Genomic DNA, 14,216 nt, shown 5'->3' on the forward strand with positions numbered 1-14,216 from the left:
ATAATAATAATTCTAAAATTAATTTCAAAGAACAAAGAAGTTGTTTAAGAAAGCATTTTCAGTTCCTCCTTAGGCGGCTTGCCTAAAGATAATTTTAACATTATAAAAGTGGACGGAATTTTGATTGAAGAACGCTATAAACAGATCACGACAAGAGAAGTTCAACACTGCAATGCAAATCAAGCCAAGGGCACCTGATTGTTTCATCACGTATTTTATTAGAAATAGAATACCGTACCGTACGTATAGGCTAGTCCGCTTTTCCCAATAGCTATTGCTAAGGGAAGATTTATAATATTTGAATATGTATCATAATTATTATATACGTATAGTATACCTTCTTAGGCCAATGCACTTTAGCTTGACTTGGGCTGAATAGCCCAACGCATCGGTTACATTCCATCAATTCTTGTTAGCTTTACAGTTTACACCACGAGGAAATAAGAAGCAATAACCCGAACTGTAGTCTAAATGAGTGGAAAAGTTACAGCGGCTCAAAAAGAAATTATACTCGAGTGATCAAACGTCGGCTATGTATGCCATGAAGGAAAATTACGAATATTGCACATAAAGCAATTCCGCATTTTACCAAAGGCAAAAACATTTTTGTTTTCCATCGTGCAATCGAATAAAGAAGCGTAGGCAAGATTAAGGTGAGAAAAATCCATTAGAATTTTTATTCAATCTCTTCAATTATCACGACTTGAAAAGGTTCGTGAATGTTTGAAATCTGTTTTTTTCTTTTTTTTTTGAAGTTTCGGTAAAGTTTTTTCTTTCTTTTCTTTTGTACCGTAACTCAACATTAACTCATACATTTAGCATGTGTAAAACAAAGTGTGAATTTCAAATTACTCTATCGCCTCCAGGAGCGTTCTTCATCTTCGTCATCTTCTTCATAATTCAGCAAATCATCTAAGCCCTGTTATAACGTAATAAAACGAGAAGGAATTAGTTTTCTTTTCAAATTGATCGTTTCATCACTCTCATCTAATCACGTACCTCGTTTTCGTCTTCTTCGTCTTCCTCGGCGCTAGCAGATCCTTCGATCCTACCGGCGCTGTGCTCATCTTCTTCCTCGGCAGCGACATGATCCTTGACTTTGGGGACGGAACCGGGTGGCATGTGCCAACTGACTGACAGACTGGCGCCTGTGAAGCTTCGCCCTTGGGCCAGTGCCATTTCGGCATCCTTCCGAGACTTGTATCGGATCGTCAGCGCCGGATAATCTTCATCGACGTGGTAGTCCACCACTTCGCCGAAATTCTGAGGTTCAGAAAAAACAAAAACACAATTTTAATTTTAAACCCAATCGAATCGACTCAACCAAACTTACGGCAAAGTGGGCAAGAATGTCTCCCTGTTGATGATTTTCAAAGCCAGTGGCTTTAATCTGCGTTGGTCTACGATCCACCGACACATGCGGGCCAACATAATAGCCACCTCGACCCCTACAAAATAATTGCGTAGGATTAGGTAAAAGATGACGTGGAATGTATGTTTAAAAAATAAAAGTAAAATGATGAAACTAACCTGCCGCGAGCTGATAGTCGGGCTGATAAGCCGCGCCCTCTACCTCGTAGAGTACCTCTGGAACTGATCCTGGCTCCACGACGGTTGCTGGGATGGCCCCTGTGTGACTGGCTGATGATGGAGTTTAATTCCTGAACTCTGCGCTGCAGTTCAGTCGTGTCACTTCCTTCCATCTGCTTCTGGTAGAGCTCGATTTCGACGTCTAGTATTTCTTTTTTGGCCTCTTCGGGAGTTTTGGCTGGATGAGTCGGGACTCCGACATTCGGTGCGTTTGCAACAACAGTAGCTCCCTGATTGGGACTTGTCGTCTGAAGGTCCTTTTTCAGTTTTTCGATCGTCTCCTGAAGATTTCGAACTGTCTGCATCACGGCAGCTCGCTCGTCCGTCTTGATGGTACTCTTGTTCTTCTCCAACCGCTCAATCAGCACTCGCTGTTGCTGCAACTGCTTGTCCAGTAACTCTTGCTTGCGTCGATGTAGATCCACTTGCAGTTTGGTCGCCTCCTAGAAAATAAAAACCAATGAGATCGACGAACGATTAGACATCACCGATCAAAAATCAACATACCCTTTTCTGTTCTTCTTGCTTCTTTTTCAAGGCCTCCTTGGCGGCCAGGATCTCCTGACTCCTCTTGATGGCCGCAACAGCTTTCTCACGTTCCTTCTCCTTCGCTTCAGAAGCTTCTTTCAAGGCGGCTTCATCGACGATAGGAGCCGGGGCTTGCGACTGGGCTAGAACTCGTTGAGGATGCGCTCCCCCCAACCGCTCCCTGATGGGAACTTTGGAGCTAGGAGGCACGTTCTCCTGTTTGCCCTTCATTTCTGGAGAGCTCACTTCTTTGTTGTGCCAAAACACCTTGATGAAGCGATTGTTGAGGACAGCCTCAGTACTGCGGTAGGCCGCCTGGGCTTCGTTGTGAGACGAGAATGTGACCAGGGCACCTTCCGAATCTCCATTGTAAGACACTTGCAAGTTGACGATCTTGCCGAACTTGCTAAAGTGGTTGTTGAGGACTGATATGTTGTTGAGTCCGCGAGGAATCTTTTTGACTTCCAGGCAACAGTTTGTTGGATCGAATCGACGCTGGGGCGGCTGGCCGTGATTACTCTGGCCAGTCACTTGCTGCTGCTGCTGCTGTTGTTGCAGCTGGGCCGGAGGATTACCCAAGCGGTTGTAATCAAAGTGTCCCTTCTTGGCAAGATGCCCGTCCTGCACAATATCGATCCCATTAGTGACGCAAGTTTAATGGAGTCTACGGAAGTTCTATATTTACGGAATCAAGTCCAGCATCTCTAACGCTCCTCTTCAGACCGGAATCACTTCCTTCCTCGGCAGTAGGCACGTTGATCAATTCTCTGGGAGGTGGAGCAGAACCCAACAGTCCCATTGGCGGTGGGCCACGTGGTGGCAAAGGCCCTCGGATTCTCATGTGCGGTGGTGGGAGACGGTGAGAAGGCGGGTGGCCAAATGGAGGTGGTGGGCCAAGTGGGCGCAGACCGACCAGTGGCGGGGGAGGCCAGCTGATTCCAGGAGCGTCGGGATTGTAGGGTTCTCCTAAAAAAAAGTAAAAGAAATAAATCAATAAAGCCGACATTGAATAATTTTAACTTTTTTTTTTTACCAGATGGGGGCAGACTAGGAGGTGGCCCGCGAAGATGAGGTGGCGGACCAACGGGTAGTGGCCCAGGGGGAGCGCCGGCTGCTCCGGTGGTCCCCACCACTGGAGGTGGCGGTCGATTATAGTTGGTCGACAGCATCGATGACAGCTCCACATCTTCCAAAACGACCGGATCGGCACCATGGTCGTACGGACAGAGGTCGCCGCGCATGCAGTATCCTTTCTCGTCATAATCCCTGCATCGAAATTTCGGTCCCCGTTCGTGCTGTTGCTGGGCAGCGGACGAAGGGGCGACCACGACGCTCTGGATGGCTGCAGAGGGAACGGGAACACCGACAACAATCGCCGGATCGGCAGCAGTGGCTCCGACAGCCAGTAAACCCAATCCAGGAGCCCCGACAACGTTCTCCAATGGAGCAACGACAGGGGGTGGCGGAATTGGCGAACGGGCACGACGAGAACCGCGCGGGCTCCGAGACAAACGTCTCGGCGGCATCGGAGACCGAGATCTTCTTCGGTCAGATCTTCTGTTACTAACCGGACTCCTTCGACTTTGGCGACGGTCATCCCACGTACTGCGACCTCCTCGGTGATCGCGAGTTGAACGATCGCGGGACCTAGAACGACGGGCAGGTCGGTCCCGATCACGATCTCGGCTGCGGGACCTGGATCGCGACCTGGGACTCCATGATCTCCTTTTGGTTCTATCAGATGATGATTTCTTGGCTCTTGAATCGGTTGAAGGAGCCGATAGAACTGGAACAGGAAGCGGCTGCACCGGGACTGTCACAACGGGTGGAATGACTAAATTTTGGCCGTTGGTAACTCCTGTACTGGCCTGTTCGGTGGTGGTAGTAGTAGTAGTTGTTGTTGATTCCACTTTGGCCGACGGAGGCTCAGGGTTTGACTGCAGGTACGATTTGGTCTCCAAGGTGACGAATAATTTGTCGACAAACCCTTTTGTCTCTTGTTGAAGGAATACGTCAAGCTGATCACACATGGCTCCACGTAGCTCAGACTCTGGTTTTTCCTTTTTTGCCAGGGCAAGCACATACTTGGCAAGGGCTGCAGGGTCTGCATCACACCTGAATAAATTAATATGCATATTATTGATGATGAAACAATTTGAAATCAATATATTGTGTCTGTGATACTTACAATGGGGCCAGGACAGCGGTGAGCCATGATTTCAGGGCTTCAGGATTTTCGATTATCATTTCCAATTTTTGGCACTGCAAATGGATAAACAAAAAGATGAATCAGGCTGCATAGAAACAGTTGGTTGTGGACCAACGAAACATAAACCAGTCACAATCTGAACAATGGAAAGGCTAAACAATCTCTGGGTGTACACGATACAACAATTATGGAGCTGGATTGTATTCTTGTCAGGCCACGCAACTGAAATGATTCTGCTCTGGGTTCACTCGTAACCAACCGTTCTCAGTATTGACCAAGGGCTGAATACCAACAGTAAACACATGTGCAGAAGGCAGACAGGAAACACTAGTACAACAGTTGAGGAGAAATCTGGTGAAAATGCCCACCTGTGTAGCAAGTATGAGAAGAGTTTAAACAGCAGGGCTCACTTAAAACAGAAAAAGGTCGTAAATTGGAGGCACTCGGCTTTTTTTCTTTACTATGTCGGGTCAAGTAAATTTGTCACTCAAAATGTCAAATACAAGTTCTAATGAAAACAGAAAGTTCCACCATATAGACAAAGTTGAAATTCAACGGTTGTAACAGTGTATGAGGTCCATGAATGAGGTCAGATTATATAGGCAAAAAATTCACCAGCAGCAGAGCGACTGCAACGATGGAAACTCACAGAAAAATCAAGTTGATCGAAAATCGTCAATCAATAGTTAACGCCGCGATATCTTACAATTATATAAGATTCTTATCATTTATTGAGTTTTAACACATGATTAAATTATATTTTTCTATTCTAATAAATTTTAAAATTTAATTATGTGGATCAAACAATTTTATTTTACATTTAACGTTTTTTTCTTTAAAAAAAACTTGCCAAAGCAAAGCGTGGCGCTGCTGTATCAGCAGACGAACTTTTTCTTTCGACATAGAGAAATTTCAAAGAAATTTTGCGGGACTTGTCTCGGAACGAACGAAAATAAACAAAATTTAGTGGTGTTCTTTGCTGTAATTTGGTTTGGAATATGAGTTTCAAAGACTCCTCGACTATAGAAGATGCACTACTTGGATATGATCACCTATTGCAAGTACTGTTGTCAGTTGATTAATCGGAAACCAACCATAAACAATTAAACCATACTTTGTTTCAATTAAATTTTGAGACTAAATTTGTATTATGTCATTCTAGAACACTCCATCGTTTCCGTTTTATACAGCAGTTTACATGGTTAGTTTTCTACAAAGCAAAATAACTTAACAGTTGAATAGCAAAGTTATTTTTTTGCAGTCGAAAATTCCACGGTCGAAAAATTAATACAAATTTATTATTTTTAAATCTAGGTATAGCCTATGGCTGATTCCTCTCGTCTCTCCATCCAAAGTATATGACAGCTGAAATGAGGATTTAGTTATTATAAACATCAGTCATGAGTGACAGGGCAATCTTCCAACCTTCTGAAAACGACTGTTTAGCCTAAAGGAAATTACTAGGGGCGCCATCCATCAAAAAAAGATATCCTGGTAAGCTACGACTAACCAGAATTCAAGGGCACTCTATGATGCATATTAAACTAAAAGGTAAACTCGAGATTCTCTTATAACATACGAGACGACGTTGAACCATTTCGTCATTTAGTAAACCCAGTCGCAACTCGTGAAGCTCTGGCGACCAGTTAATATACCCACAGTGTAATAATTACGAAAATGGGCGCCATTGCGAGAAAATGGCTTGTCATCCGAATCGCCGCTGCAGTTTCAGTGTTTTTCTTTGGACTGTCTGCCCTGCTTCAAAACGGAAAATTAGTACACACTAAAAATAATTTAACAACAGTGACCACCATTTCGCCCCTGCAGAATGTATCCAGTCAGGACCGATTAAACGATGTCGTCGATTGGAGAGTGGCGCCGGTCGAAAAATTGACGCTGGAACAGTTGGTCGAATACATCGAATGGACCAACAGCACATCCTGTCGTCTTTCCCACGATTTCGGCGGAAGCGTTGTCCTCTCCATGGGTGTGGACGGGCAGAAAGCTTTGTGTCTCGATCCGGCAGTCCGACCGGAGAAAGCCAGCGGCGGTTGGCCTCCGGTGACGGACAAGAAATTCAGCGAGTGTCTAGTCTACTCTTTCGGCATCAACAACGAATGGACGTTTGACGAGGCCATGCAAAACTTTGGATGTCGCGTTTACGCTTTCGATCCTTCGATGCAACTCGCCAATCACAATCACACCCCGAAAATTCACTTTTACAACACGGGACTAGGCGATCGCGATCACGTTCGATTGAACGATCGAGACCCGGCCAATCCGAGCAACTGGACGATGAAATCGCTGGATTCAATCTACCGCCATCTGCTGGGCCACGAAGACAAAATCATCGACTACCTGAAAGTGGACATTGAGGGTGACGAATGGATCGTTTTGCCGCAAATCATCTCTTCCGGCATGATGGATCGCGTGAGGCAATTAGGAGTCGAGATTCACTTGCTGACGCATCACTGCCCTCACATGACGTCGTGCCCACCACCGGACGTCTCGTTGGATTTTATTCGCCAACGAGTTGACGTCATCAAATCGCTGGAGGACTATGGGCTGGTCCGCTTCGATTCGAAATTCAATCCTTGGTCGAATAACTTGAAAATCGTCGACGGTGTCGACTGGTGGGGCTACGACGCCTACGAACTCGTTTGGTACAACCCCAAACTGGCCCGCAATGTCTCACGCTGAATTGTTTTAACTTGAATTATCGTGTAAATCTTGAAAGGTGTTGCACATGTGAATATATTTTTGGAAATCTACTTATCATTTCATTTTTTTTTTTTTATAAAATAAAACTTTTTCGACCTTTCTCAACTCACGTTTAATTTTATCAATCACCGACAGATGGCTTGGGTTGAACGTGTCGTCGCCGTCGCCCGCCATTAAACTAGTCGCAGACCACGTTCGCAGAAAGCTGACGCACACGTTTTCTCTGCTACTAACACGTTTTCCTCACCGCCAAAAAACGATGGCCGAAAGAGACAAACGCACGGTAGCCGAGCTACTAAAACTTCGTTCTGACACGATGAAAGAACGTAAAAAGACTGAATTTGATACATACGTTCAGGTCGTGGCCGAAATGTTTGAAGAGAAGCATCCGGAACACACTTTCAAACCAGCCATGATTACCCATCTGGAGCCTCGTTGGAAGGTAAGCGAGACCTTGAAACCCCCTTCCTGTCCCTTCAAAATCCAAACCAAAGAAATCAAAATTGTTTAATGAACGCTGAAACTAATGCAGCTGTGAACTGACAATGTCAACAGAAGCTGACCGAAAAGGAAAAGGAGTCGTATCGTCGCCTCATGGTTATTGAGAACAAGGCCATCGACGCCGAGATCAAAAAGATAGACGACATCATTATTGCCAAACGTCCGGGACATCGAATGTACGTGGATTTCCCGATAACTGTTCCGAATCCTGAAAAAGACAAGAAACTCGAGGATAAAATGTGTTTCTCTCCGATTTTCTGGTAAGCCGTCACATTGCTATCCAATGCCAAAAATGAATTAACAAGCGTACGTGCTGGTGTGTTATTATACAGGTACCAGTTGGCAACCCACTATGACAATACCACCAAACGTGGTGCAGAGTATCAGTGGCGAGATAACGTTCCGAAAATGCAACTGGACGCCATCGACGGATGGCCATCACTGAGCGACAGCCTCAAGCGTCGATACATCAAAATAGCCAAAGAGGAATACGCGAATTACACTGGTAAGATGTGTAAAATGAAGTTGTTGTGGTGAGGGTTGTGGTTTTTAAGTGAACTGAGTCTATAAACAATTATTCCTTGCCTAAATAATCAAGGATGCCAAACCGCTTTCCAACTTGTTGGTAGTAAATTGTAATTTATGTTACAACTACAATGTTTTAGGATCCAGCGACGGTGACGAATTGGTGGACGAAATTCTATTGCGTAAACTGCAGCGGCGTCAGGAGGAGTTGGCTCAAGTGAACGAAGGCAGTGCTGCCGAAAGTCTTGACAGCCTTCAGATAGATCAACTGGAGCCAATAACGTGATGAGATGGCCTCGTTTCATCGTCATCTGGGTTGCCATTCGTTTACATTTACAACGTGTACTCGGGACTTGCCTTTCTCCACGGGATGGAAAATAAACAAAATAAAACTGACATTGATCTTCATCGTCTGATTCCCGGAAATGCACTGGCATGGACTGCAGATCTGTTTCTTCTCGGTGAGCTACGACGCCATCAGTTCCATCAAAAGGATCTATAGTTCTGGGAGGGATTAATTAATTAATCATCGTGGGCTACGACACCTACGAACTCGTTTGGTACAATCCCAAACTGTCCAACAATAGATCTCACGCTGAATTGTTTAACTTGTATAAAACGGAGTAAATCTTGAATTTCATGTGTTACACATGTGAATATTATATTTGGAAATCTAATTGTTATTCAATTTTCAAAACCTTCTTTGCAGACTTGCAAAGACTGTGTGGCATGATGAGCAAAGCAATTTAAGATTTTTAATTATAATTAATTGAACTAGAAAGGAAACAAAAATTTTCATGTAAGAAATACCATCCCCTCCTTTTTTGAGAAAAATCTAAAATCTATTTCAAAGAATAAATGAAGAAGGAAATGAATTAATTATGCGGTTGCTGGTCGGCGTGAGGATAGACCCGGACGGCCATTTTGATTTCCAGGATCTTTTGAACTAGAGGAGCCGTGAAGAGCACGGCCACCGCCACCACCGCCACCACCTCCGCCGGCAGAAGACGAAGAAGAGGATCCGCCACCAGCTCCTGGCGCTCCTGATGCTCCAGGTACACCGGGAACGCCAGGGACACCGTTCGGGCCGGGCACTCCAGGCGCCGCGTTGGCTCCGTTGGCGCCGTTGACACCAGGCACGCCGGGAATACCGTCATTTCCACTTGGCCCTGTCGGTCCTGGAGGCCCATCGGGGCCCGCCGCACCTGTTTACGAGATGAAATTTGGTTAAACATATTAGCTTTAGCTGTTAATTGACAGGATCATGGGAAAGAAAGTTCACCAGCAGGTCCTTCAGGTCCGGTAGGCCCTGACAAATAAAGAATAGAAAGAGTTACATTTAAATACATTGGCGTTAAATATGTGGATATTATTTACCTGGTGGTCCTGTAGGGCCAGTCTTTAATTAAGATTAAACCCAAAAATTAATTATTATTATTTTATTTTATTTTTTTAAATTTTAAATCATTGTATGATATACTTACCGGCCCAGTCGGCCCGATAGGACCTAATTAAAATTAATAATTGAATGAAACCGAGGCGTAAAAAGTTGATTAATGAATGAAGTTTTGATTTATACCTGTGGGTCCCGTGAGTGGGAAATAAGTTTGGTAGAATCTCAATTTCTTGACAACAAATCTTCCGGCTTTGTACCAAGGATCCAATGCAGGATGTTGGTGAAATAAATCAACCAGAGCTCTTTCCCCTCGTTCAAGCAACCGATCAATTGGACCTACATTTTCGACGGCATATCATATAAGAATTCAACGGAACCGTTATTACGATGCGGAAATTTAGTGATGTCTTCAAGGAACCGAATCAAGATAGACGTACCATAAGGATCGTCATCATAGGGAGACGGAGGGCCTAGTGGGCCGTCTGGCATCGAAGAATAGGAATCGAAAGATCGACCTCCTCCGCCGCCACCTCCTCCACCACCCGCAGATGAAGAAGATGAACTACCACCCCCACCTGCAGCCCCGTCTGCCCCGTCTACGCCGGCCACTCCATCGGTTCCTATTTGCAAATATTTAATTAAGGATCATTAATTATCAAAAAAATATTTCATCAATTAATGAACGAACAAGAAAAGCATTCGCACCGGCTACACCATCGGCACCGTCGGCTCCTGTTACTCCAGCCACCCCGTCCACACCAGCTTGACCCGCTTGACCGTCTAACCCAGCAGCTCCTGCCGCCCCATCTGCACCTACCGCGCCGCCTGCTCCCGTTGGCCCCGTTGGCCCCATGGGACCTGAAATTTAGAAATTGAAATGAACTGACTGTTTATGACAACAAGGACTCGATAATTTACCAGTGGGTCCAGTGGGTCCAGTTGGTCCAGTAGGTCCCTCAGGCCCTTGTGCACAAGAGATAATATTTGTTTAGTTAATAAACCCAGGTATAGCAAAATATTACCAGTTGGTCCAGGTGTGATTGAGATGTATTGTTTAATGAATCTCAATTTCTCGCTAACGTATCTCGAAGCCTTGTACCACGGCTCCAATTCAGTATTTTTCCGTTCTGCAACTGATGGAGCTCCTTCCCGTTTAGTTCGTCCCCTTTGGTCTTTTATTATGAAACAAAAATGACGAAGAGTTAAAAAAAAAACTGGTATTACATAACAAGCAAAAAGAGCAAATACTTTACCTTGTGCATCGTATGGTGGTCCGATTGGGCCGGAAGAACGACCGGGCGTTCCACCTGTTCCTCCAGTACCTCCTGTCCCATCAGTGCTGCCACCACCGCCACCTCCGCCTCCACCCGCAGATGAAGTAGACGTAGCAGCCGCACCGGCCGCTCCAGCCGCTCCAGGGTTACCAGGCGCTGCGCTCGCACCAGGTGCGCCGGCTGCTCCATTAGCTCCAGATAACCCGGTCGCACCAGGCGCGCCTAAAAATTTAGAGTAGTATTAGTAAGTTGATGGATGGAATAAGTTATACTTCATTTTTATTTGTCTGCTGAAGAAGGTCGGAGATTGATGATTATTACCGTTGCCTCCGTTAACTCCGTTGGCCCCATTGGCTCCCGCAGCACCTAGATACAAGTAAATATCAATAAGAAATTATAAGGGTAGTACTGTAAACTATGGACAAACAGAAAATATATCGAATTTACCTGTGGCTCCTATTGGTCCTGGTGGTCCAGTCGGCCCCGTTGGTCCTAATCGTAGACAATAAAGGAGATTAAAACTTGGCAGGTATTACTTTTTTCTCTTAATTCGCTGCCATGAGCTGCGGAAAATGTAAAAGCCCAAAATAATTATTCACAGACTAGAGATCGAAACGAAGATACCTGTGGCTCCAGTTGGTCCAGCAGGTCCGGTTGGTCCTGACGTCGCATATTATTTATTAAATAAACATCAAATTTAAGTCTACCTTGATATTTTAAAGAAATGTTAAGCTGATTGATTACCAGTTGGTCCCGGTGGACCTATAAATCAAGCACAAATAAAAATTAGAAATTATGTTAAGAGTTGCGTCGTAAATTATCCATTACCGGTTGGCCCAGGTGTGAGAGGAATGTATTTGGTGATGAATCTCAGTTTATCGTTCATGTATCTCGAAGCTTTGCTCCAAGGATCGTACAGAGGATGACTGCGAAACGATTCAACGTCAAACGTGCCTTCATAAAAATCCATCATCACAACCATCAATAAAACACTTTTGATTAAGAAATACCGACAATTTATTCAAGTGTACGATACCGTATTCTTCCACATCTTCATCGTCGGAATCCCAGAAATGCACTGGCGGACCATGGACAACAGCTGTTTCTTCCTGGTGTAGAGCTACGTTGCCATCAGTTCCATCAAAAGGGTCGAGTTCTGGGTTTCATTTAATTGGTTTCAATTTTAATAATCAAATTTGAGATTTGTAATTAGTTGAACACGAATGAAATACCTGGGTGTAAATGCTTCGGCTGTCGATGAAATGTCTGCCCTTCAATTGCAAAGAAGGTGACGAAACAAAAACAAGAAAACAACCAAGATGACAACATTTTTGGAACTGAACCTCCTCGCCGGAGCATCTCCTTATATAAACGTTTTTCTGGATTATTACGTTTACTGTTAAATGAAAATGATCTGTTTTAATCCCATGATTGCTATTACCTCATACGGTACATTCATTTCATCCCGTTTTTTTCCCCTCCAAATAACTGAGGCTGCAAGTTTGATTTTTCGGTGATAATAAAACATCGATCGAAAACGGGACTCTATAGTGCGTACCGTTTTCTGGGCTGGGCTGAAGAAGGTTCTCGAGATCTTTAATGTGTTGATCGGTAAAATTATCTACAGATTTTCCAATCGGTTGATTATATTATTAAGGCTGCTGGGCTGATTGGAATATGCGTTCAGATGGTATAGCGGATTGAAATCGATTACGGAATAAAGTCTCGGCAATGCGACCAATAATGGGAAAACAATAGGACTGTTATGGGAATGACCGTACAAACAACAAAACAAGTCGCCATCAAATTTATTTGTTAATTTTAGCCCAATAGATGAGAAAAATTCTACAAGGCCAAAAATAATCGGCCCCATCATCACATCATTCAAATTGTTAAGTTGTATAGGAGTTATTTTGGTTTCTTTTACACGGTTTCAATATTTCACAATAAATTATTTTATTTCTGTGCGCTTATCTCGCCCTCACAAGGATTTGTCTGTATAAACCTTTTATACAAGGAAAAGGCGGTTTGATTTTTACACGCATCATCGAAAGTCTGTGCGGACAGTCTTCAAATGCACCTCTTTCTTTTTTCCTTGTAAATTTTTAGCTTTTTACTCTATAAACGTATTCCCATCCATTTGCGGTCGAGATTATCCCTATAGATACTCTGTACAACGTACACGTATAAATATAGACTAAAACAAAGCCTATTGTGTGTAACGAAAACATTCTTTCCCGTGTGTTACATCAATTCTCACTCAACATTGGCCCATTCCAGCTGATGCGAAAATTGTCCGCTAACGCCATGTCGATGTCGAGTTCCATTTTTGTTGCGTGGCCGTGAGTATAATCACGATATCGCCATTAAAGCTTCCGGGTGGTGGCTACTATACCATTACTGTGAAGATATACTTTTCTGTCATGCGGTTAAATTTTGGGCAGTGCCCATGTGAAATTGCGTGGATATTTAAGACACAAGTGCTAAACATCTGCTGTGATCCGCCCAGAGCTATTGGCTAAATATCGCCGAGTGTATCTCGACACCACCACATTAAGCCAATTTTTATTTTCGCACGTGGATGATGAAACAATTACGAAAGATGTAATTTGCTTAAATTCAAATCAAGTGCTTTGTTATAATAAACGACCGCCATATTTCAAGTTCAATTAATGATAGACTGCCATTAGAAAGTGGTACCAGACAGTATCAGACAGTAATATTCGTTAGCCTAGTGCGTCTTTGTCTTATTAATAATTTGTTGATTTATTTATTATTGATTTTAGCGGGCGCCGAAATACATGCACGTGTCGAAATACATGCACTTGTTGCGGCAATTTCCCGAAAACCCCCCTACTAGTTTGCTCCTGTAATTGAACCTCCCACCCTCCCCCCCCCCCAAAAAAAAAAAAAAAAAAAAAACACACAGAAAGAAAAAAAATTTTTAATCAGCCACTTACCCTTGGGTTAATATAATTTGAGGTTAAAAATTTCTAATGCGATGCAAATAGTCTCGCTACTAAATTTACAAAAGAAAAAATAAACAAATTAGGTAAACGGTGATAGCGAGGAAGTGTGGTGGAAAGTTTCTCTAGGTCAAAAAATTGACTTGTTTTGTCTTGTTTGCTTGAAATGTTTAAGAGTCAAATTATTTTTCAATTCAATTGTTTACCCACAGAAAAGGTATGAGGTTAAAAACCGAGCCTAATCTGCAGTCGTTCGACAAATGAAATTTTTAGTGAACCCTGACTGAGAAAAAACAAATACGGAGAGAGAAAATAGTTGCAGTCAAGGAAAGAAGTAGCTTAGGAATAAACATACTTAGCGACTAATACGTAACGATTTATAATCAACGCCAACCGAAACTGTCAAAAAGGAAGAGTAGAGATCAATTTTGTCCTACCTTTACACCTGCTGGGAAATACAGCCAGGCATCTACGTCAGTTGCTCCATCCATCCGCTGAAGAGTTAA

At 43.6% G+C, this 14,216-nt stretch overlaps 3 protein-coding genes across 4 annotated transcripts; 1 reads left to right on the forward strand and 2 right to left on the reverse strand.

Moving 5' to 3' along the window:
* Nucleotides 1-648: 648 nt before the first annotated feature.
* Nucleotides 649-5,001, reverse strand: LOC124196667 (RNA-binding protein 26-like). Its single transcript, XM_046591822.1, has 9 exons — nucleotides 4,696-5,001; nucleotides 4,307-4,380; nucleotides 3,152-4,233; nucleotides 2,804-3,084; nucleotides 2,098-2,739; nucleotides 1,531-2,033; nucleotides 1,334-1,448; nucleotides 1,000-1,263; nucleotides 649-919 (listed from the first exon to the last, which is right to left on the reverse strand). Exons 2-9 carry the CDS (start codon nucleotides 4,363-4,365, stop codon nucleotides 854-856), a joined length of 3,012 nt encoding a protein of 1,003 aa, XP_046447778.1. The 5' UTR covers nucleotides 4,366-4,380; nucleotides 4,696-5,001; the 3' UTR covers nucleotides 649-853.
* A 209-nt stretch (nucleotides 5,002-5,210) lies between these two features.
* On the forward strand, nucleotides 5,211-8,470 carry LOC124197578. 2 transcript variants are annotated; one of them, XM_046593094.1, is made up of 7 exons: nucleotides 5,211-5,388; nucleotides 5,490-5,528; nucleotides 5,642-5,821; nucleotides 5,903-7,490; nucleotides 7,604-7,809; nucleotides 7,882-8,054; nucleotides 8,215-8,470. In XM_046593094.1, the coding sequence occupies exon 4, from the start codon at nucleotides 6,005-6,007 to the stop codon at nucleotides 7,025-7,027; it is 1,023 nt and encodes a 340-aa protein (XP_046449050.1). In that variant the 5' UTR covers nucleotides 5,211-5,388; nucleotides 5,490-5,528; nucleotides 5,642-5,821; nucleotides 5,903-6,004; the 3' UTR covers nucleotides 7,028-7,490; nucleotides 7,604-7,809; nucleotides 7,882-8,054; nucleotides 8,215-8,470. The 2 variants fall into 2 exon arrangements, with proteins under 2 accessions (XP_046449050.1, XP_046449049.1); XM_046593093.1 differs by having other exon boundaries at nucleotides 5,211-5,528.
* Nucleotides 8,471-8,866: 396 nt separating this feature from the next.
* On the reverse strand, nucleotides 8,867-12,111 carry LOC124197577 (collagen alpha-1(I) chain-like). Its single transcript, XM_046593092.1, has 17 exons — nucleotides 11,977-12,111; nucleotides 11,781-11,900; nucleotides 11,573-11,698; nucleotides 11,489-11,506; nucleotides 11,369-11,404; nucleotides 11,192-11,236; nucleotides 11,066-11,110; nucleotides 10,724-10,966; nucleotides 10,493-10,642; nucleotides 10,389-10,433; nucleotides 10,176-10,328; nucleotides 9,908-10,090; nucleotides 9,654-9,806; nucleotides 9,559-9,581; nucleotides 9,452-9,473; nucleotides 9,357-9,383; nucleotides 8,867-9,279 (listed from the first exon to the last, which is right to left on the reverse strand). The coding sequence occupies exons 1-17, from the start codon at nucleotides 12,101-12,103 to the stop codon at nucleotides 8,954-8,956; spliced, it is 1,842 nt and encodes a 613-aa protein (XP_046449048.1). The 5' UTR covers nucleotides 12,104-12,111; the 3' UTR covers nucleotides 8,867-8,953.
* Between the last annotated feature and the right edge of the window lie 2,105 nt (nucleotides 12,112-14,216).

Source organism: Daphnia pulex, chromosome 7 (genome assembly GCF_021134715.1).
Source record: "Daphnia pulex isolate KAP4 chromosome 7, ASM2113471v1".
NCBI lineage: Eukaryota > Metazoa > Arthropoda > Branchiopoda > Diplostraca > Daphniidae > Daphnia > Daphnia pulex.

Bases quoted from the DNA above. Each gene is read 5' to 3' on its own strand.
- LOC124196667 (XM_046591822.1), bottom strand. From the start codon at position 4,365: ATGATAATCGAAAATCCTGAAGCCCTGAAATCATGGCTCACCGCTGTC. The intron at 4,234-4,306 runs GTAAGTATCACA...TAATTTATTCAG, and splicing joins ACCGCTGTCCTGGCCCCATT to GTGTGATGCAGACCCTGCAG. The intron at 2,034-2,097 runs GTATGTTGATTT...TTTATTTTCTAG, and splicing joins AGCAAGAAGAACAGAAAAGG to GAGGCGACCAAACTGCAAGT.
- LOC124197577 (XM_046593092.1), bottom strand. From the start codon at position 12,103: ATGCTCCGGCGAGGAGGTTCAGTTCCAAAAATGTTGTCATCTTGGTTG. The intron at 9,807-9,907 runs GTACGTCTATCT...TCGAAAATGTAG, and splicing joins CTATGATGACGATCCTTATG to GTCCAATTGATCGGTTGCTT. The intron at 9,582-9,653 runs GTATAAATCAAA...AATTTTAATTAG, and splicing joins CCCACTCACGGGACCCACAG to GTCCTATCGGGCCGACTGGG.
- LOC124197578 (XM_046593093.1), top strand. From the start codon at position 6,005: ATGGGCGCCATTGCGAGAAAATGGCTTGTCATCCGAATCGCCGCTGCA.